The sequence below is a fragment of the Chiloscyllium plagiosum genome, unplaced genomic scaffold (genome assembly GCF_037043375.1).
Source record: "Chiloscyllium plagiosum isolate Xiang-an unplaced genomic scaffold, Cpla_swu_hap1 HiC_scaffold_42, whole genome shotgun sequence".
NCBI lineage: Eukaryota > Metazoa > Chordata > Chondrichthyes > Orectolobiformes > Hemiscylliidae > Chiloscyllium > Chiloscyllium plagiosum.
Genome location: NW_028270180.1, coordinates 34,037,564 through 34,060,247, shown reverse-complemented (window position 1 = coordinate 34,060,247; position 22,684 = coordinate 34,037,564). Strand labels below are relative to the sequence as shown.

At 43.6% G+C, this 22,684-nt stretch overlaps 1 protein-coding gene across 3 annotated transcripts in view; it reads left to right on the top strand.

The window, feature by feature from the left end:
• Positions 1–22,684, top strand: part of ca12 (carbonic anhydrase 12) — an 88,933-nt gene that overhangs the window by 40,105 nt on the left and 26,144 nt on the right. For all 3 annotated transcript variants that reach the window (XM_043680140.2, XM_087981928.1, XM_043680141.2), the window contains exons 8-9: positions 1,731–1,888; positions 12,533–12,659. In XM_043680140.2, coding sequence (XP_043536075.1) covers positions 1,731–1,888; positions 12,533–12,659 — 285 coding nt within the window. The remainder of the gene's footprint in view (positions 1–1,730; positions 1,889–12,532; positions 12,660–22,684) is intronic.

Here is a 22,684-nt window from a genome sequence, read left to right as displayed (position 1 = left end):
CATTTTCATGTTCAAATCTCTCTATGTCTGCAACCTTCTCCAGCCTAGTAGCCCTTCAACTCTGAGCTCTTGTCTGCCTCCACTCTTCACCGCATTCTACCACCCTCCCAGTCCCCCACCCTCAATAATTCAGTTCAATACTGAAAAAGTGCTGCACTGTTAGAGGTGCCAAATGAAACCGTGGCATTGTCTACCAACTTGGGTGAGCATCAGAGATCCTGTGATACAATTTTACAGAATGATCAGGGAGTTCTCCCTGGTGTCCACTGACATGACAGACAAAGGTTATTTGGTGTTACCTCATTGCTGTTTGTAGGAGCTTGCTGTGTACAAGTTGCCTGCCATGGTTCACTGCTGCTAAATTATGTTATGGTCAAGTTAGAAACCAATACATTTTTGTTAAATTTGACCTGGTTTCATTTCCAAGGTAGTTACTAAAGAAATAAATCTCCAACATTCTGCGTATTTAGAGTGGGTGGTAAATATGAGTGAAGGGAGAAACTGATCGAGCACTGCACAGATAATATGAAAGGCAAGATGCAGTTAAGTCAGAGTCACCAGATTTCCCAGCAACCCATGCAAACTTTAAGGACATTGTGGATCATCAACTCATATTAAAACGCTAACCTTTGTACAAGGGATTCCAATCCTTCACTTCCAAAGAGGTGTGGAATTCTTTCAGAAACTATTCCATCACATCGAATCATTGTTTATGTCCTGATAGTTCAATCTTTTCTTCTGAGACTGCAATCCACTGAAGGCCGCTGTTCACATCTCATTCACAGCAATAGTTTCAGCTCCCTCTTAAATAGCCAGTTTCACTGTGAAGGCACTACTCTGGGGTTTCTCTGAGCTCTCATATTTCACAGCTTTGTCAAGAAAATGCTGCTTGTGGTCTTCCTTCAATTCAACTGTCAGGTGTACAACCAATCAATGGCTGCCAAGCCTCCTTCTGAACTCTAGCTCCCTCCAGCACTGAGCCAGTGACCTTACACAGCTCTCTCTCAACGTTATAGAAATACTCCTAAACCCTGACTGCCTGGAGACAGCTAACACCATCTCTTCTGCTGGCTGGAGTCTCTTTTCCCCTGCGTCTAAGCACCCAATGGAGGAGCAGCAAACAGTAGTGATCTTCTGCTTTGTCAACTCTGACTAACTTCCCTAGGTCCCATGGTCTTGTTATCGCATCTGTCTCCCCACATAGGCATATTTGTTGTCATTAAAATGACTGGGTCCTTCAGCTATTAAAAAAAGACTTAAATGTAGAGTGTGCAATCCGGGCCACCTATGTTCCTAGACTTTGAGGGTTAGGTTCTGAGAATTGGAACTTTCAGCCTCCATGACAATGCCAAAACTCTCAGCACAGACTTCCCAAAAAGGGAATGTTGTGTTTCTTTACATAATGATTGCATCTGATTGGCTGTGGAAAGCTTTGGGACAATGTGAAAACATGAAAGATGCTGCAGAAATACAAATTATTCATTTATCCTATTTATTTCAGCATTTCAGTCAAGATTTAAACATGATGTTTCATGGTTAATCATTTAGTTGCTGTTTCTGGGGTATTACATCTCTGGGTTTCTGATGCTTTACTGTGAGAGTGGGACCTGGCAAGGTTCCTCTTAGTGTCTGGTTGTATAGTTTGTTGTAACACTTCCCAAAAAGGCATAATCCATGTGTAGTATTTACTAGCCAGCAGTTCATGAGTGAGCTTCACTGTATTTTTACAGGTAAAGAGATCAAGATGCCTGGTTTTAATATTAATGATCTTCTCCCTCGAGAGCTGGATGAATACTTTCGTTATAATGGCTCCTTAACCACCCCTCCATGTTACCCCAGTGTGCTGTGGACAGTTTTCAGGAAACCTGTGCAAATTTCTCGAGAGCAGGTAGGTGCGAAGAACTTCCATGAAACAAGTGAATCTGTTTTTTTCCGTCATGGTTCCGGTTTGTATTTCTTCCACTTATTGCTCACATCTCTAATGTGAAAGTACATTTGTGCAGGCCAGTTCTTCTACCTCTTGACCTGAGCTTGCTCAGGAAGTAACCAAGGCCAGCGTGTAACCAACAGATTAATGTTACAACAATGACACCAATTGCTCTTGCCCCTCATCCCACCATCAGATGCTCTTCCCCAGAGCCAGACCAAATCCCTGTGTCCATAAGAGTAAACTTTCTGATTATTCCTGATGGACTCTATGATAGAAAATAGGAACAGAAGCAGGCCATTCAGCCCTTCAAACCTGCTCCACCATCCAATATGATGGCTGTTCATCTAACTCAGTGCCTGTTTTCACTTTCTCCCCTTCATTTTATCCCTTTAGCCTGAAGAACTGTATTTGACTCCTATTGAAAACATTCAATGTTTTGGCCAGAACTGCTCTCTCTGGTAGAGAATTCCGCAGAGTCACCAGTCTTTGAATGAAGTAAAAACAATGACTGCAGACGCTGGAAACCAGATTCTGGATCAGTGGTGCTGGAAGAGCACAGCAATTCAGGCAGCATCCGAGGACAGGCAAAATCGGCGTTTCGGGCAAAAGCCCTTCATCAGGAATAAAGGCAGAGAGCCTGAAGCGTGGAGAGATAAGCTAGAGGAGGGTGGGGGTGGGGAGAGAGTGGCATAGAGTACAATAGGTCAGTGGGGAAGGAGATGAAGGTGATAGGTCAGGGAGGAGAGGGTGGAGTGGATAGGTGGAAAAGGAGCTGGGCAGGTCGGACAAGTCCGGACAGGTCAGGGGATCGAGTTGCTGGAGGTTAGAAGCTAGGATGAGGTGGGGAAGGGGAAATGAGGAAACTGTTGAAATCCACATTGATGCCCTGGGGTTGAAGTGTTCCGAGGCGGAAGATGAGGCGTTCTTCCTCCAGGCGTCTGGTGGTGAGGGAGCGGCGGTGGAGGAGGCCCAGCACCTCCATATCCTCGGCAGAATGGGAGGGGGAGTTGAAATGTTGAGCCACTGGGCGATTTGGTTGATTGGTGCGGGTGTCTCGGAGATGTTCCCTAAAGCGCTCTGCTAGGAGGCGCCCAGTCTCCCCAATGTAGAGGAGACCGCATTGGGAGCAACGGATACAATAGATGATATTAGTGGATGTGCAGGTAAAACTTCGATGGATGTGGAAAGCTCCTTTGGGGCCTTGGATAGAGGTGAGGGAGGAGGTGTGGGCGCAGGTTTTACAGTTCCTGCGGTGGCAGGGGAAAGTGCCAGGATGGGAGGGTGGGTCGTAGGGGGGCGTGGACCTGACCAGGTAGTCACGGAGGGAACGGTCTTTGCGGAAGGCGGAGAGGGGTGGGGAGGGAAATATATCCCTGGTGGTGGGGTCTGTTTGGAGGTGGCGGAAATGTCGGCGGATGATTTGGTTTATGCGAAGGTTGGTAGGGTGGAAGGTGAGCACCAGGGGCGTTCTGTCCTTGTTGCGGTTGGAGGGGTTGGGTCTGAGGGCGGAGGTGCGGGATGTGGATGAGATGCGTTGGAGGGCATCTTTAACCACGTGGGAAGGGAAATTGCGGTCTCTAAAGAAGGAGGCCATCTGGTGTGTTCTATGGTGGAACCGCTCCTCCATGTCTCCTTATCTCAATCCCAAAATTATTTATCCCTTACCATTAGACTGTGACCCCTGGTTCTACATTTCTGGGCATCGGGAACATTGTTCCTGGCGTTGCCCTGTCTACTCCTGTTTGAAGTTTGCAGGTTTCTCTGATTTCCCTCATTCCAATAAACTCCTTTGAATATGGTCCTAACCAATCTAGTCTCTCGTTATAGTGCCATCTGTTAGCTGTACCATCCCAGGAATCGGTCTGCACTCCTTCCACAGCCAGAGCGTCCTTCCTCAGATAAGGAGATCAAAACACAATACTCCTGGTGTGGTCTCGCCAAGGCCCCTGTAAAATTGCAGCAGGACATCCCTACTCTTGTACTCAAATCGTCTTAGGTGGCTGAGTGGTCAAGGACCCAGGTTCGATTCCAACCTTCGACAACTGTCTGAATTTATACATTCTCCCCATGTCTGCATGGATTTCCTCCGGATGCTCCTGTTTCCTCCCACTGTCCAAAGATGTGCAGGTAATGTGGATTGGCCAGGCTAAACTGACCATAGTGTCCAGATGCATGCTGTCTAGGTGAATTAGCTTGATAAAAAACCCATGTGGGGTCCATTGGGATTGGGGTCTATGTAGACTACACTTCAGAGGGTCAGTGAGGCTCAATGGGCTAAATGGCCTCTTTGAAGAATTCCTCTTGGGATTCTATGAAGGCCATCATAGCTTCTGATTCCTTCTGCACTTGCATACTTACTTTCACCAACTGTTGTGCAAGGACACCCAGCTCTCCTCGCAAATTAATTTAATGATTAATTTGATTTATTTTCATGTGTACCTAAGTACAGTGAAAAGCTTTGTTTGTGAGTAGTACAGGTAGATCACAGTAAGCAAGGACATACAAATCCTAGGGTATTTGGACAGAGTGAGACATACACTGCACAGGAGGTGGACGAATCAAGACCATTCTAAGCAGTTAGAGGGTCCATTCATCAGTCTAATAAAGGCAGGGAAGAAGTTGTTCTTCAACCTGTTGGCGCATGTGTTCAAGCTTTTGTACCTTCTGCCTGATGGAAAAGGTTGGAGAGCATTACTGGGGTGAGAGGGGCCTTTGATGATGTTGGCAACTTTTCCATAGCAATGGGAAGAGTAAATGGAGTCATTGGATGGAAGGTTGGCTTCCGTGATGGCCTGGACTGTGCAAACAAACGTTTGTAGTTTCTTATGGTCCTGGGCAGGGCAGTTTGCTCCTGTAATGCAGGCTGTAATGCCCCTGGCCAGTATGCTTTCTGTGGTGTATCTGTAAAGGTTGGTGGGGGTCCTTTTGGATATTCTGCATTTCCTCAGCTGCCCAAGGAAGAAGAGGCATTGTTGGGCCTTCTTTGCTGGTGCATCTACAGGGCAGTACAGGCCAGTCACATTATCGTCACTGCTAGGAACTTGATAAACTCCATCCTCTCAACTTCAGCTCTGTTGATAAAGATGGGGTTGTGTTCTCCTCCCTGTTTTCTGAAGTCTTTTGTTTTGCCAACATTGAGAGAGAGATTGTTATTGTTGCACCACGACATCAAGCCCTCTATCTCCTTTCTGTATTCTGACTCATCATTGTCTGATATCCCTCCTACGACGATAGTGTCATCAACAAACATGTAGATGGCATTCATTCAGAACTTGGTGACCCTGTCGGAGATGAAGAAGGAGTACAGTAGGGGCTGAGAACACATCCTTGGGGATTACACTGTTGAGTGTTATTGTGAAGGAGGTGCAGTTGTCTATCCTCACTGATTGTGGTCTGTGGGTCAGGAGGTTGGGGATCCAGTTGCAGGGGGCAGTGCTAGGGAAATGGTGTCTGCTGTGGACCTGTTACATCAGTAGGCAAATTGCAGGGGATTGACAATAGACAATAGGCAATAGTGCAGGAGTAGGCCATTCTGCCCTTCGAGCCAGCACAATCGCTGATCATCCTCAATCTGTATCCTGTTCCTGCCTAATCCCCATAACCCTTAATTCCATTATCCTTAAGAGCTCTATCCAACTCTTTCTTGAAAGTATCCAGAGACTTGGCCTCCACAGCCTTCTGGGGCAGAGCATTCCACACACCCATCCCTCTCTGGGTGAAGAAGTTTCTCCTCAACTCTGTTCTAATTGGCTACTCCTTATTTTTAAACTGTGTCCTCTGGACATCAGTGGAAACATGCTTCCTGCCTCCAGAGTGTCCAATCCTTTAATAATCTTATACGTCTCAATCAGATCCCCTCTCAGCCTTCTAAACTCAAGCGTATACAAACCCAGTCGCTCCAATCTTTCAGCGTAAGGTAGTCCCACCATTCCGGGAATTGACCTTGTGAACCTACGCTGCACTCCACAATAGCCAGAATGTCTTTCCTCAAATTTGGAGACCAAAACTGCACACAGTACTCTAGGTATGGTCTCACCAGGGCCCTGTACAGCTGCAGAAGGACCTCTTTGCTTCTACACTCAATTCCTCTTGTTATGAAGGCCAGCATGCTATTAGCTTTCTTCACTGCCTGCTGGATTGAGGCAGGCTGGGAGGCTAGAATTGATGTGGGCCATGACCAGCCTCTGAAAGTACTTTATGATTATGAAGGTGAGAGTGACTGGGCAGTAGTCATTAAGGCACGTTGCATGTGCTTTCAGAGATACTGGAATGACGGTGATCTTCTTGAAGCAAGTGGGGACTTTGGCCTATAGGAGGGATAGTTTGAAGATGTGAGTGAATATCTGAAATCAAAAGAGAAAATGCTGGAAAATCTCAGCAGGTCTGGCAGCATCTGTAAGGAGAGAAAAGAGCTGACGTTTCTAGTCTAACTGACCCTTTGTCAAAGATAGAGAACAGTGTCACACCCCATTCCTGATGAACTCAATACTCTCTGTCCTCGGTTCGAGCAGAATGCCAGTGGCGCAGTGTCACCTGCCCCGACAGCCCTGGACACACCTGTTCCCTCCGTCACTGCTGCTGAATTCAGATCGGTCTTCCTGGGAGTCAACCCAAGGAAAGCAACTGGCCCAGACGGAGACCCCGGCCCAGCTGAATACCTGCACCAGCTGGTCTGCACAGGATCTAAGCGCACGGCTGGGGTCTCCATCTGGGCCCATTGCTTTCCTTGGGTTGACTCCCAGGAAGACCGATCCGAATTCAGCAGTGGTGACGGAGGGAACAGGTGTGTCCAGGGCTGTCGGGGCAGGTGACACTGCGCTGCTGGCATTCTGCTCGAACCGAGGACAGAGAGCATTGAGCTCATCAGGAATGGGGTGTGACACTGTTCTCTATCATGATCTGCTTCATTTTGTATCTTGTTATGTTGTTTAGACATTGTTACAGGTGGTGGGAGTCTGTTTGGTTGGTCTAGTAATCTAACCTGGTAAAAACAATTTCTGCAGATGCTGGAAACCAGATTCTGGATTAGTGGTGCTGGAAGAGCACAGCAGTTCAGGAGCAGTAAAATCTAACCTGGTCCGGTACTGCCTCTTGGCATCTCTGATAGCTTTGTGGCGGTTGTATCTGGATTTTCTGTAAGTGCCTGGGTTGTCCGACATGAATGCTGCACACCCGGTCTTCAGGGAGTGGATTTCTTGGGTCATCTAAGGTTTCCAGTTGGGGAAACTCAGATTGACTTCTTTGGTATGCAGTCCTCAATGCATTTGCTAATAAAATTGTGATGGTGTGACATTCATGTCTAGGTTTTCCGCTGAGTATTTGAATACAGTCCACGACACCGATTCCAAGCAGTCCCAGAGATGCTCAGCCATTCAGATAATCTGCCTTCCTGCTTTGGTTACCAAAGTGGATAATCTCATGCTTATCCACATTGTAATTCACATGTTTGTCCACTCACTCAACTTGTCCAAATTTAGATGGTCAATCCATATCTTTGGACTGTAGGAGGAAACAGGAGCACCCTGGTGGAAACCCACGCAGACACGGGGAGAATGTGCAAACTCCACACAGCCACCCAAGATGGAATCGAACCTGGGTCCCTGACGGTCCCTGATGCTGTGAAGCATCAATGCTAACCATTTTACAATAGACACTAGCATTTTCCCAGGGTCGCTGTCAGGCTAACTGTTCTAAATGTCCTGTTTTCTCTCTATCTCCTTTTTGAAGTAGTGGATTACATTAGTTACCCTCCAATCCGTAAGAACTGTTCCAGAGTGTATAAAATGCAGGCTACAGTCTGATATTGATCAGCTGGTAAATTGGGCAGAGCAAGGGCAGGTGGAATTCAATCTTGATAAGTTCAAGTTGATGCTTTTTAGCAGGTCTAAAAATAGAAAGATATACACAATTAATGGTAGGTGCCTAGGGAGAACTGAGGAACAAAGGGACCTTGGTGTACAAGTCCATAGCTCCCTGAAGGTGTCAGCACAGGGAGAGATGCTGTGAAGAAAGCTTTTAACATGCTTGCTTTCATTAGCTAGGATGTGGAATAGAGGAGCAAGGAAGTCCTGTCCCAACTTCATAAAACATTGGTTAGGCCACAGATGAAATACTGTGTGCAATTCTAATTGTTATATTATCAGAATGACATGGTTCCACTGGAGAGGGTACAGAGGATATTCACCAGAATGTTGCCTGGGATGGAAAGTCTCAGTTTTGAGGAGAGATTGGCTAGGCTGGGTTTGTTTTCCCTGGAGCAGAGGAGGCTGAGGGGGAAGGGATCTGATTGAGAGGTACCGAGCGGGTAGATTGTGAGAATCTTTTATCCATAGCAGACATGTCTAAGACCAGAGGGCTTAAGTTCAAAATGAGGAGTAAGTGGTTTGGGGAAGATCTGAGCAAAATGTTTTTCATCCAGAGTGTGGTGGAAATATGGAATTGTATTGCCTGAGATGGTGGTGGAGGCAGGTACTCTCACAACGTTAAAGAAGCATTTACATGAGCACTTGAAATGCCAGATCACAGTAGGCTATGGACCAAATTCAGACAAAAGGGATTGGTGTAATTTGGTTTTGTTAGTTGTCATAGCCATGGTGGGCTGAAGGATCTGTTTCTACGCTGCATGGCTGTATGAAAAATGACCAGCAATGCATCCACTGTTTCTAGGGGCACTTCCTTAAGCACTTTGGGATGTAGATTACTGTGTCCTGGAATTTATCTGCCTTCAAACCTATCAATTTCCCTAACATCACTTCCCTACTAATACTGAATTCCTTTAGTTCCTGCCTCTTTCTAGATCGTGTGTTCCCAATATCTTTTAGATGTTATTTGTGTCTTTCTGTAAGAAAACAGAACCAAAATATATACTTTATTGCTCTGCCAACTGTTTTCTCTCCATTATAAATTCTCCTGTTTCTGACTAAGTGACCTACATTTATCTTTACAAATCTTTTTCTCTTCACATTGCCGTAGAAGCTTTTACAGTTTGTTTGTATGTTCCCTGGAAGCTTACACCCATACTCACTTTTAGCCCTCTTAATCAATCCCTTGGTTCTCCTTTGCTGAAATCTAAACTACTGCCAATCCTCAGGGCTACTGCTTTTTTTTCTTGGCCAATTCGTATGTCCTTCCTTACTCTTCCTAACTTTCCTTGTTAGCCATGGCTGTGCCATCTTTCCTGTTTTGTTTTTGTGCCAGACAGGAATGAACAAATGTTGCACTTCATCCACACCCTCTTTAAATCACTGTCATTGCATTAAGAAGTATTATCCAATTTATCATTGCCAGTTGCCAGTTGTCATCTCATGCTATCGTAGTTTCCTTTAATTAGATTCAACACCCTGTCTCAGAGCCTCCTTTTTAGTGAAGAATTCTATCGAACTATGGTCACACTTCCCCATGAGGCCTCACATTTCTAGCTTACTATTCCTCATTGTGCAATTAACCAGTCTGTGATGGTTGTTCTCTAATAGTTCATCAACATATTAATCCAGAAAACCACCATGTGCACATACCTCAAACTCCTCCTCTCCTGTATTGCTACTGATTTGAGTTGCCCAATCTATATACAAATTAAAGTCACCCATAATGACAGCTTTGTTGCATATGTCTCTAATTTACTTGGTTTAATGCCTTCCCCAACATTACAATTACAGTTTTGAGTCGATATAAAACTCCCATTATTGTTTTCTGCTCATTATTATTTTTGAGTTCTACCCATACAGATTCCACTTCACCAAAGCTAATATCCTTCCTCCTGAAAACATTATTGTCTTCTTTAACCAGCAATGTTGCCCCACCTCCTTCTCCTTTGTCTGTTCTTCCTTAAAAATGAATGCCCCTGGATATTCTGTCTCCATCCCTGGTCACTCTGAAGCCATGTCTCTGTAATCTTAACTATATTATACTCAGTTCATTTTTATTTGTGTGACTAATCCATCACTTTATTGCAAAAAACTCTGATGACGTCTATCTGATTTCCTGGGCTTGACCTTCACATGTAAGTTTCTTTCTTTAATTGGTACACTAAGCACAAATATTAACCATCTAATAATTTCCTCGCAGGTTGACGGTTGTCAATTTCCACAAACCTGTGAAACATCTGCACTAACATTGTTGATAGGTAATTGGAGTGTTTTGACCAAAATTCTTCAAAGAATTTTTGAGTTTTAAAATGTAGTTTTCAAGCATGGGAGTGACAATGTTATTCTTTCTCATCATGACAACACTGTACTAAGATAGTTTAAAGCCTCTCCGTCGCAGTCTCAGCAGTTAGTGATTGTTTACAGCTCAAGGTGTGAGCAAAGACTGGCCCCATTCACTCTCGGTCCCATTCACTCCCGATCCCATTCACCCCTGGTTCCATTCACTCCCGGTCCCATTCATCCCTGCAGAAGGATCTTGAATAAGGATTTTCCATTTTTTTCTCAGATAGCTGGCTCCGTAAGCAATTTTAAAATTGATGTGTTATCCTTTCCTAATAGCATTTCTGTAAAAATTCTAATAGAGTGAATCTTATGTACATCTTTGCACATCACGGTTCTGTCACAATATTTACTGATTTTTTCTAACCAGTTGAAATGTAATCTTTGGTTAGTAGGAGAGCATCAATTGAGGAAACCTGAGCACAGGCTGAATCTAATCAGAAATCAGCTAACTCTCATTTTTATTGAGTTTCATGGAAGGTTTCTCTCTGTGAGACTGGCTAAGTTTTCTCATCTGATTATTCCAAACTTGTCTCATTAATTGGGTCCCAAGGCCCTGTCACATTCTGCTGTGAAAGCACCCTGATTCTCTCACTCGCTGTTGGTGGAAGTACTGGCCACTGCTGGAATCCCTGGCATGATGAGTGACCACATCTCAAACTGATGAGTGTACAAACTCTCTCACTGTTGCTGCAACCCCTCAGATTGGTTGTGCAGGGTACACAGGACTAATCTGGATCCCTTTCCAGTCTGTAAAGGTACAGACGCTGGGACCTTGATAACCCTGAGTGACCAACTGCCCAAAGTCCTTGCACTGATTTCAGATGCTACCTTTAACTTACTGTGCTGCATCTCCCTACACTTAACTGAAGCCTTTGTGACTTTAGACATTGAGCCATGGCCATTTATTTGAAGCACATGCAGTGTCTTTGGGTGCTGGCACACAGTGCAGCGGTGAGATTAATGTCATATACAGCAACATGTTCAACCTCCTTAATTGACGACTGCTGTTTTCGAAGTCAATGTCTGTGGCTGTACTGTCCATGTGCCTGGTGCCCTGAAGTGTGTCTGAGATTCCAAATTCTGGGTGTCCAAGATGGAGGTCCAGAGGAGCTGGAATCACCAAGTAACCATTCTGACTTTCATGTCAGGATTCCTGATGAAAAGCTTATGCCCGAAACATCAACTCTTCTGCTCCTCAGGTGCTGCCTGACCTGATGTGCTTTTCCAGCACAATGCTTTTGACTAACGATGACGATGACAATGAATGAGAATCCATGATGATAGGCCTCTTGCCACTCACCAATGCGAATCTCATCTTGAAACCCAATTCTTGGTTTGAAAATGGAACGTTTTGGTCTCGAAGGGTCTCAGATGGGTTTTTCCAAGATTGGCCAATTCAAATACAGCCTGGTTTCCTCGCTGTCTCCTCAAAGGATGTCCCACCATTCCAGGACTCAATCTGGTGATTTATATTCCCTCTGCATGCTCATATGCACTCACTTAGTCTGTCTAAATCCCCTTGAAGCCTCTTTGCATCTTCTTCACCAACTCTCATTTCCAAACTTAGAAATATTTACTTCTCTCCCATAACTAAATCAATTCTATAGATTGTAAACAACTGGACCTAACTGTGATCTTTCTGACACCCCACTGATCACAGCCTGACAACCTTTGAATGGCCTGTTTATTTCAACTCTCTGCTTTCTGCCTGTTAACTAACCCTCATTGTATGCGAGTATATTAACCACAATTCCGAGCACTTTAGTTTTGCTAACTCGCATCATGTACGGAACTTTATCAGAAGTCTTCTGAAAATCTACATGCACAATATCCATTGGAAATCGATTATTAATTTTGCTAGTAACATCCTCAAAAAAAGCTCTGATCAGATTTGTGAAACATGATTTTTCCTTTTATAAATCCATGATGACTATCTGGTCAGAAAATTATATTCTATATATCGAGCCATCATGTATTTCATATTAGGTTCTAGTATTTTCTCAACCAGTGATGTCAGGTTACTAATTCACCACTGTGCTTGGCATCTGGTTCCTTTAGATCCTGAATTTTAAGGTTACTGCATGGAGTAGTAAGGAAGTCACCAGCAGTATCACTCTGTTGGACTCTAGATCTTTCCCTGTCCATCACCTTCCACCCTCATCCAGTAGCAGAGTCCCAGGAAAATGAACCAAGCTGTTAGGAAATGAATTCAAGTGTTATTTGACTTAGGAATCATATACATTGGCAGAGATTGAGATAGGATCTCAGGCCCAAAAATTGGACATCACCCTTAGTTCTTTTCATCTCAGGAGTATTTACATGGATAGAAATGTGCCAAAAGGATTCTTTTTGGTTCAGTGCTTCAGTAACAGGAACTGTTTTAATCTGTTACCAGCTGTCAGAGTTACAAAAAGACTTATACTTCTCACGAATGGATGAAGCCAATCAAACAGAAATGGTGAACAATTACAGACATGTTCAGAAGCTTTGGGAGAGGGAAGTGTTCATCTCATTCTATGAAGGTGAGTGCTGTACTCCAGGATCAGACTCTGCACCTGGCTTGAGTCACCTAGAGCCTGATGGGATTGTTTGGTGGTTCTGTTTGTTTGGCATTGATATAAATGATTTAAATTTGGAAAAGCAAAGACTGCTTGGGAATAGTCAACTTAGCTGTGTGTGTGGAAAATCATGTCTCACTAGGTTGAGTTTTTTGAAGAAGTAATGAAGTGTATTAAGGGCAGAGTAGTGGACGTGATCCATATGGATTTCAGTAAGGCGTTTGACAAGGTTCCCCATGGGAGACTGGTTTGCAAGGTTAGATCTCATGGAATACAGGGACAACTAGTCAGTTGGATAATGAACAGGCTCAAAGGTAGAAGACAGAGGATGGCGGTGGAGGAGGGTTGTTTTTCAGACTGGAGGCCTGTGACTAGTGGTGTGCCACAAGGATTAGTGTTGAGTCCACTACTTTTCTTCATTTATATAAATGATTTGGATGTGAACATAGGAGGTATCGTTGGTAAGTTTGCAGATGATGCCAAAATTGGAAGTGTAATGGACAGCGAAGGAGGTTACCTCAGAGGACCTTGATCAGATGGGCCAGTGGGCTGAAGAGTGGCAGATGAAATTAATTTAGATAAATGTGAGGTGCTGCCTTTTGGAAAGGCAAATCAGGGCAGGACTAATATACTTAATCGTAACGTTCTAGGGAGTTTGCCTAAACAAAGAGACCTTGAAGTGCAGGTTCATCGTTCCTTGAAAGTGGAGTTGCAGGTGGATAGGATAGTGAAGAAGGTGTTTGGTATACAAGGTATTGGTGAGACCACACCTGGAGTATTGTGAACAGTTTTGGTCCGCTTATTTGAAGAAAGATGTTGTGGATTTGGAGACAGTTCAGAGGAGATTCACTAGATTGATCCCAGAGATGAGGGGTTTGTCATATGAAGAGAGATTAAACAGTTTAGGCCTATACTGTCTGGAATTTAGAAGAATGAGGGGAGATCAAATTGAGGTATTCAAGGCGATAAAATGTGTGGATAACATGGACAGATGCTTCCACTTGTGGGGCATACTAGGATGAAAAGTCACAGTCTTACAATAAGGGGGAGCAAATTTAAAACAGACAGGAGGAGAAACTACTTCTCCAAAAGGATTGTGAACCTGTGGAATTCACCAAAGTGCAGTGGATGCTGGGACAGTGAGTAAGTTTAAAGAGGAGTTAGACAGATGTTTAATTGGTAATGGGTTGAAGGGTTGTGGGGAGAAGGCAGAGAAATAGGGGTGAGGGGTATATGAGCCATGATCGAATGGTGGAGCAGACTTGATGGGCCAAATAGCATAATTCTTCTTCTATATCTTATAAACCTATTGGTCAGGGCATTGAGTAAAGGAGTTGAAAGCTGAAAATGTGTTGTTGGAAAAGCGCAGCAGGTCAGGCAGCATCCAAGGAACAGGAGAATCGATGTTTCGGGCATAAGCCCTTCTTCAGGAATGAGGAAAGTGTGTCCAGCAGGCTAAGATAAAAGGTAGGAAGGAGGGACTTGGGGGAGGGATGTTGGAAATGCGATAGGTGGAAGGAGGTCAAGGTGAGGGTGATAGGCCGGAGTGGGATGGGGGCGGAGAGGTCAGGAAGAAGATTGAAGGTTAGGAAGGCGGTGCTGAGTTCGAGGGATTTGACTGGGACAAGGTGGGGGGAGGGGAAATGAGGAAACTGGAGAAATCTGAGTCCCTCCGGCACAGAACAGGCCCTTCGGCCCACAATGTTGTGCCGAACATTTGCCCTAGCTTAAGCACCCATCCATGTACCTATCCAATTGCGGCTTAAAGGTACCTATCCAATTGCCGCTTAAAGGTCGCCAATGATTCCGACTCTACCACTCCCACAGGCAGCGCATTCCATGCCCCCACCACTCTCTGGGTAAAGAACCCACCCCTGACATCTCCCCTATACCTTCCACCCTTCACCTTAAATTTATGTCCCCTTGTAACACTCTGTTGTACCCGGGGAAAAAGTTTCTGACTGTCTACTCTATCTATTCCTCTGATCATCTTATAAACCTCTATCAAGTCACCCCTCATCCTTCGCCGTTCCAACGAGAAAAGGCCTAGCACTCTCAATCTATCCTCGTACGACCTATTCTCCATTCCAGGCAACATCCTGGTAAATCTTTTCTGCACCCTCTCCAAAGCTTCCACATCTTTCCTAAAGTGATGAGACCAGAACTGCACACAGTACTCCAAATGTGGCCTAACCAAAGTCCTGTACAGTTGCAACATCACTTCACGACTCTTGAATTCAATCCCTCTGCTAATGAACGCTAATATACCATAGGCCTTCTTACAAGCTCTATCCACCTGAGTGGCAACTTTCAAAGATCTATGAACATAGACCCCAAAATCCCTCTGTTCCTCCACCTCACTAAGAACCCTACCATTAACCCTGTATTCCGCATTCTTATTTGTCTTTCCAAAATGGACAACCTCACACTTGGCAGGGTTGAACTCCATCTGCCACTCCTCAGCCCAGCTCTGCATCATATCTAAGTCCCTTTGCAGCCGACAACAGCCCTCCTCACTATCCACAAGTCCACCAATCTTTGTATCATCTGCAAATTTACTGACCCACCCTTCGACTCCCTCTTCCAAGTCATTAATAAAAATTACAAACAGCAGAGGACCCAGAACTGATCCCTGCGGAACTCCACTTGTAACTGGGCTCCAGGCTGAATATTTACCATCTGCCACCACTCTCTGACTTCGACCGATTCGCCAGTTTTCTATCCAATTGGCCAAATTTCCCTCTATCCCATGCCTCCTGACTTTCTGCATAAGCCTACCATGGGGAACCTTATCAAATGCCTTACTAAAATCCATGTATACTACATCCACTGCTCTACACTCATCCACATGCTTGGTCACCTCCTCAAAGAATTCAATAAGACTTGTAAGGCAAGACCTACCCTTCACAAATCCGTGCTGGCTGTCCCTAATCAAGCAGTGTCTTTCCAGATACTCATAAATCCTATTCCTCAGTACCCTTTCCATTACTTTGCCTACCACCGAAGTAAGACTAACTGGCCTGTAATTCCCGGGGTTATCCCTATTCCCTTTTTGAACAGGATTCCCTTTTTTGAACAGGATTCCCTTTTGTGAAACTTGAAGGGGTTCAGAAAAGATTTGCAAGGATTTTGCCAGGGTTGGAGGGTTTGAGCTATAGAGAGAGGCTGAATAGGCTGGGGCTGTTTTCCCTGGAGCATCAGAGGTGGAGGGGTGACCTTATAGAAGTTTATAAAGTCATGAGGGGCAAGGATAGGGTAATTGGACAAGGTCTTTTCCCCGAGTGGGGTAGTTCAAACTAGAGGCCATATTTTTAGGGTGAGAGGGGAAAGATTGAAAAGGGATTTAAACGGCAACTTTCTCACACAGAGGGTGGTGCGGATATGGAATAAGCTTCCAGAAGAAATGGTGGAGGCTAGTACAATTACTATATTTAAAAGTAATCTGGATAGGTATATGAATAGGAAGGTTTAGAGGCTTACGGGCCAAATGTTGGCAAATGGGACTCGGTTTATCTGGGATGCTGGTTGGCAGGAATGATTTGCACTAAAGGGTTTGTTTCTATGCTGTACATTTATATGACTCTATGAGATGAGAATATAGAATTTTGGTTAGTAAATTTGTGGATGAAACCATGATTGGAGGTATAGTGGACAGCAAAAGGTTATCTCAGATTACAAAGAGATCTTGATCAATTGGGTCAATAAGCTGAAGAGTGGCAAATGGAGTTTAATTTGGATAAATGCGAGGTATTGCATTTTGGTAAAGCAAACAAAGACAAGACTTTTATAAACTTAAAAATAGGGCCTTGGGAAGTGTTGTAGAACAGAGAGACTGTGGGTTTCAGGTACATTATTCTTTGTAGTTTGCATCACATGTAGATAGGGTGGTTAGAAATGCATTGGGAGGTTGAGGTTGTGCAAGGCATTGGTGAGGTCTCTTCTGGAGTACTGTGTCCAGTTCTGGTTTCCTTGCTATAAAAAGGATATTATTAAGCTGGAGTGGGTTCAGAAGAGATTTACCAGGATGTTGCCAGGAGTTATAAGGAGAGGCTGGATAGGCTGGGATTCTTTTCACTGGAATTTGAGAGGTTGAGAGGTGACCTTATAGAGGTTTATAAAATCATGAGGATTTTATAAGGTGAATGGCACATGTGGTTTCCCTAGGGTGAGGAAATCACTGTGGAAATATGAAGTCATGCCTTGTCATGAACCATGTGCACCATCCAGCACTTGCTTCAAAATCCAAAATTCCATCCTTCTTTGATTCGCTTCCTGCATAGATTCGGATAGCTTCACGGCTAAAACATTTTCCATTTTGACGATTTTCAAGTATCCATTCAGCACCTTTTTTCTCCAATTGTGTCCACTTGCTAGGTTCACCTCAGTTGGCACACTTTTGTTTTGGCATAATCTGAAGTAGGTTCGATATCTTTCTCCAGTCTCTCACAAGTTTCTCCGAAATACAAAATTCTCATGCTGTTACACAGTTATTTGTCTCCTCTGCAACTTCAATAACTTTCAGTTTGAACATTGCTGTATATAAGTTTTGTTTTTTACACAAGAAATTTCAAATCCTCAACAAGGTATATGACTGTGTTCCAAGAATGCTATACAGGGGCCCTGAGCTCCGCTGAGCTGCACAGAAAGTGAGGTTGTCGTATGACTCTGACCTGATGCGTCTTAAACTTCCCTGACAAATTTGGTGTGAATTGTATATTAAAGCACATAATAGCACAAAGAAAAGATTAATTTCCTCATCGTAATGTATATGTACAGGATAGTAACTTGACTCGCAAATGTTGATATGTTCTCTGTGGTCAATTAGGGTCAATTTTTACACGAGATACATGGAAAATTCCAGACTTTTTGGCCAAAAATAGGGGGTCAACTTTTACATGAGATTGACTATTACTGGAGTATATACGGTAGATAAGTGCATCAATAAGAAAGATTGGAGGGATATGGGCCAAGCACATGCAGGTGGAACTAGTTTTGTTTGGGATTATGGTCGGTATGGACTTGTTGGACCAAAAGGTCTGTTTGTGTGCTGTATGATGATTAATTGGTGATATCACTCTGAAAAATTACCACCAATTAAATTGTGAAAGCTGGAGTCACAGATACAAACAAATACAGATTAAAGGGCAAGTAACTCAGGTTTATTTTGACTTTGTACAGTAATGTAATCTGAACTGTATCATATCTTTCCTCTGGTCATTATCACTCTGAGGTGCATAACGTAAATAACTCCCAATGTTGCCCGCACCGCATCAACAACAAAGGGACTTCGGGGAAAATGGTGGAATTATTGAAATGTCTATTGCAAAGGAGGGAATTGAGGATGGGTGCCTCCAGTTTATTATGTCTGTGATGCCCCCAGCCCCCAACTTCCACCTCTACCATTCTAAATTTTCTGAGAGGAAATCTTTAAGGTTCTTGAAGACTCATTTCACTACAGGAATGGAAACAGCTCTAACTGAGGAAATTCCTGGCCAGTTCACAGCAGCAGCAGGAGGGATTAAGAATTCTCAGTGGATTGTGGTTGTGCAGTTGTGAAGTGCATTCTTTTGGGGAGTGCTGACAGGAGACTTTAGCACTTCATGCTTTGGGTTTTGCTGATGGTTTGAGAGATAATGTCTGACCTCACAGTCAGAGATTTGTAGTTTAAATCTCACTGTAGGGACCTGAGAACACAATGCCAGCTAACACTGTAGTCCTGCACTGAGAGTGTGCCAGATATCGAAGATACTGTCTTTCAGAAAAGATGTTAAACCTGACTGTGTAGGAGGATGGAAAATGTCCCAGCGCAATTTAGAGAGGATTCTCTCAATATTCTGGTCAACTTTCATTCCTAGAGGCCCAAAGTCACTACAACAAGCTTTGTTTTGACCAGCGCTCTTGATAAACTTCAAAAAATTATATAGCTCAAATATTGTGAAGTTTATTGTACAATTCTGTCCAATTATTATAGATTTTAAAAATTTATTTACCTCAACATAGATATACGTTTTCAATCGAATAGCCACACAAAATATCAACAGTCGGTTTAATTTCGAGTTAATTTCTCCTCAAATATGGCAATATCCATGATGTCTGAGTAGTCAGTTGAGGGTGTGAGTGAGAAGGCTCTCTGCCAGTAAGTTTTATTTCAGGCAAAGTTGCATTATTATTTAAATGATTTATGCCATGAATAAAGTATAACAGTGTTGCATATGTCCTTTAAATTTTGTTTCCATTACTTGGTGTGTGTTTTTAAATGGATTGCATGGACCTCTTGATTATCGGGAATATTTGATCAATTGGCATACTCGTGGTCCCATAGGTGCCGGATAATAAAAAATTTACTGTGTAAACATATTATCTGGTTCTGATCACATTTTTGTGAGCTTGCTGTGTACAAATTGGCAGCTGTCTTTCTTATATTATAACAGTGACTACACAGTGCTTCATTGGTGTTAGGTGAGGCTGAGATTTAGGGCTGGGTGCTCCCAGGCATTAATCAGCATGTCATTAACTAAATCAGATCAGTGTGATTATTACTCTGGTATCAGAGAATTTATTCATTGGCTTTGTAAAGTTAGCCTCTTGTGATGCATTGATTGTGTCCCTACCACTGGTCCAGGAGACCTGGGTTCAAGTCTCAGCTGCCTCAAAGTCTCATCTGTCTCAGAGAACAACATCTCACAACAGGTTGGTACAGAAAATAGTTCGACAGTGAGTCATGTATTATATAGGAGAGGAAGATGGTGTGCGTGGGGAACAGTGTTGATAACTGATTCAAATTACATACATGCATAGACAGGACTGAAATGGTTCATTTTCAAAATAGATTGTCAATGCTCACAGGTCCAATGCCCTGATGCAAAGCATAAAAATAACCCAAGGCAGAAGCATGGACTGGGCCAAAATTTACCCAAACTAACGGGAGGAGCTGGTTCCATGGCTGCATCCTGTCTTGGGCCATTTATGGGTGATCAGCAAAATGATCAGGCTCATTACAATCCAATTCAAGGTAATTACAGGACACCAGTATGATGCATTTTAGATCATAGGCACATAAGAAATAGGAGCAGGAGTGGACCAGTCAGTTGCTCCATCCTGTTCCAACATTCAATACAAGATCATGGCTGATCTGTTTGTCGTTGTAATGCCTCGTCCTTCCTTTTCCCATAATCCATGACTTGGCTGATAATCAAACATCTGTCTAACACAACCACCTGATGAAGGAGCAGCGCTCCGAAAGCTAGTGCTTCCAAATAAACCAGTTGAACGATAACCTGGTGTTGGGTGATTTTTAACTTTGTACACCCCAGTCCAACACTAGCATCTCCAAATCAGAAATCCAAAGATCAGGTTTATTTTCTTTGAGTGTTGAGGTTATGTTTGAAATGATGATACTGCAGTGACCAATTTTTTTTTCCCACAAACTGACAATGTGCAGCTAATCTTGAGTTTGTGATATTGCTACATGCAAATATCATCCAGGAGAACATCCTTTTCTTCAAACCTTTGGAGATTTCATATCTTTGGTGCAGGGGGCCTTGGTTTAACATCTCATCATCTCCCATAGTGCAACACTCACTTTGTGCTGAGTGTGTTGCGTGCATTACTCTGCAATTGGACTTGTAATCAAAACTCTGAGGTGAGCGTGCTTCACATTGACCAATGGCTACACTCACAACTACAAATGTTTCACCACAATATTGCCCTTTAAGAGAAAGGTGGTTTGAAACATAGAGAGAGTGTCTTGCTGAGGAGAGCTCATTGCTATGATGAATGCATGCATCATTGGCTATGGGAAAGGCTGATAATAGCAGTGGAAGGGTGGGGCGGATAGTTGTGGCTCATGCAAGTGTTATTTAAATGCCAGTTATGAAATTGAATTCAGTGAATGTGGTAATTATTGGGTTATAGAGTAGAAGAGTGAGAATGGAGGCTATGGGATTGCCATAAGGACCATGGCTGGTTCACTCATGCTTCCAGGAGGAAGAGGTTGCTTTGTCCAAGCTATCATTGGCTCTACTCGAGACTGTGGCGAGAATTAGTCAATGTTAGTCACAACTCAGGAACAAATAAACCAATTGTAGTACAGAAATGTCAGATTACTACTGAGTAGAGCAGATCACTAAAATATTCCAGGTAACAAAGCCATTCTGTGGTTAGCAATGGAACCTGTAAAAGAACACTTTAAAGAGCGCTTGGTGATCTTATGCAACAGTGCCCAGGCTGTAAGTCTAGATAGGAAATGGCTGAGTGGTATTATTGTTAGACTGTTAATCCAGAGACCCAGGCCATGTTCTGGGGGCCCAGGTTTGAATCCTGCCATGGTGGAATTTGAATTCAACAGAAATCTGGAATTAAGAGTCTAATGATGACCATGAATCCTCTGTGGATTGTTGGAAACACCCATCTGGTTCATTAATGTCCTTTAGGGAAGCAAGCTGCCATCCTTAACTGGTCTGGCTGAAGATGTGACTCCAGACCCATGCAATGTGGGTGACTCTTAACTGCCCTCTGGGCAATTAGAGATGGGCAATAAATGCTGACTAGTCAGTGATGCCCTCATCCCATGAACAAATAAAAAAAGCAAAACCTAACTTGGGCAAAAAATTCTCTTAGTGTTTCCAGATTGGAAACGGGGGTCTGAGTGGTAGGATTTGGACAGGGGATTGGTGGTGGGAGTCAGGGGTTAGTGTGATCACTTGGGGTTTCAGTTGTTTGGTGTTATGTCTCCCCATTAGTGTGTATATAATTTTAATATCATCAGTCATATCATGCAACCTGGGTATACAAAGCTGTCAGACTCCATCTAAGCGGCGCGGTGGCTCGCACAGCAGCCTCACAGCGCCAGGGACCCAGGTTCGATTCTGGCCTCAGGTTACCATCTGTGTGGAGTTTGCACATTCTTCCAGTGTCTGCGTGGGTTTCCGCTGGGTGCTCCAGTTTCCTCCCACAATCCAAAGATGTGCAGGTCAGGTGAATTGGCCATGCTAAATTGCCCATGGTGTTAGTTGCATTAGTCAGAGGGAAATGAGTCTGGGTGGGTTACTCTTCGGAGGGTCGGTGTGGACTGGTTGGGCTGAAGGGCCTGTTTCCAAACTGGAGGGAATCTAATCTAAAAGTTTCTTGACATGTGCTCAGGGTCGAGAGAAGACTCTGCTTGATTAGATTATGATTTCCAAATGTGTAGCTGTTACTTCCTTAGTAATTGATTATGAAATTTTTCCAACAATATTTAATTAGCTAATCAGCCTCTCCTTTCTTTGTAAATAGGGACGTCACTTTGGCAGGTTTCTAATCCTCCAGTACTTCCCCAGAGTCACAAGATTTTTGGAAAGTTACAGCCAATGCATCCAGTGTATCTGTAGTTATTTCTTTCAGGATCTTCAGATAAAAGCCATAAGGACTAGGAAACTTATCTACCTTTAGCCCCATTAGTTTATTTAATAATACCATTGCGAGTTCAGACTTCCTGGGCAATTCTCCCAGAATCCTTGCATTGGAACTTCCAGGGGCTCTGGTAGTGTACCTTGGTAATTATGTTCAATCTCTCACCATTTGGAAACTGAAAGTTCTTGGCCAAAGTGTTTGACAGCTCATTATAATAAACTGTGCAGTGATCCAGGAACTCAGTGTATGGCTAGTGCACTGAACTTTGCAATGGCATGGAGCGCCATTTAGCACAGGGCACTGTGGCTTGTTTCTGTTCCAATACCTCACTCAAAGTGCTGTCCAAATGGAGCTTAGATCTCAGACAGTAAGACCTTTAAGAATGAGATGACTTTCATCTATATCGTACTTTTCCTCATAGAAACAATAGACGTAGGAGCAGGCTATTCAGCCCATTAAGCTGCTCTGCCATTCAATATGATTGTAACTGCTCCTTTATCTCAACATTGTAGTCCCATACTCTCTCATATCTTTTGATGCCTTTATGGCTAGAATATTCTTAAATAGAGGCTCCATAGCCTTTTGATTATTCCAAAGGT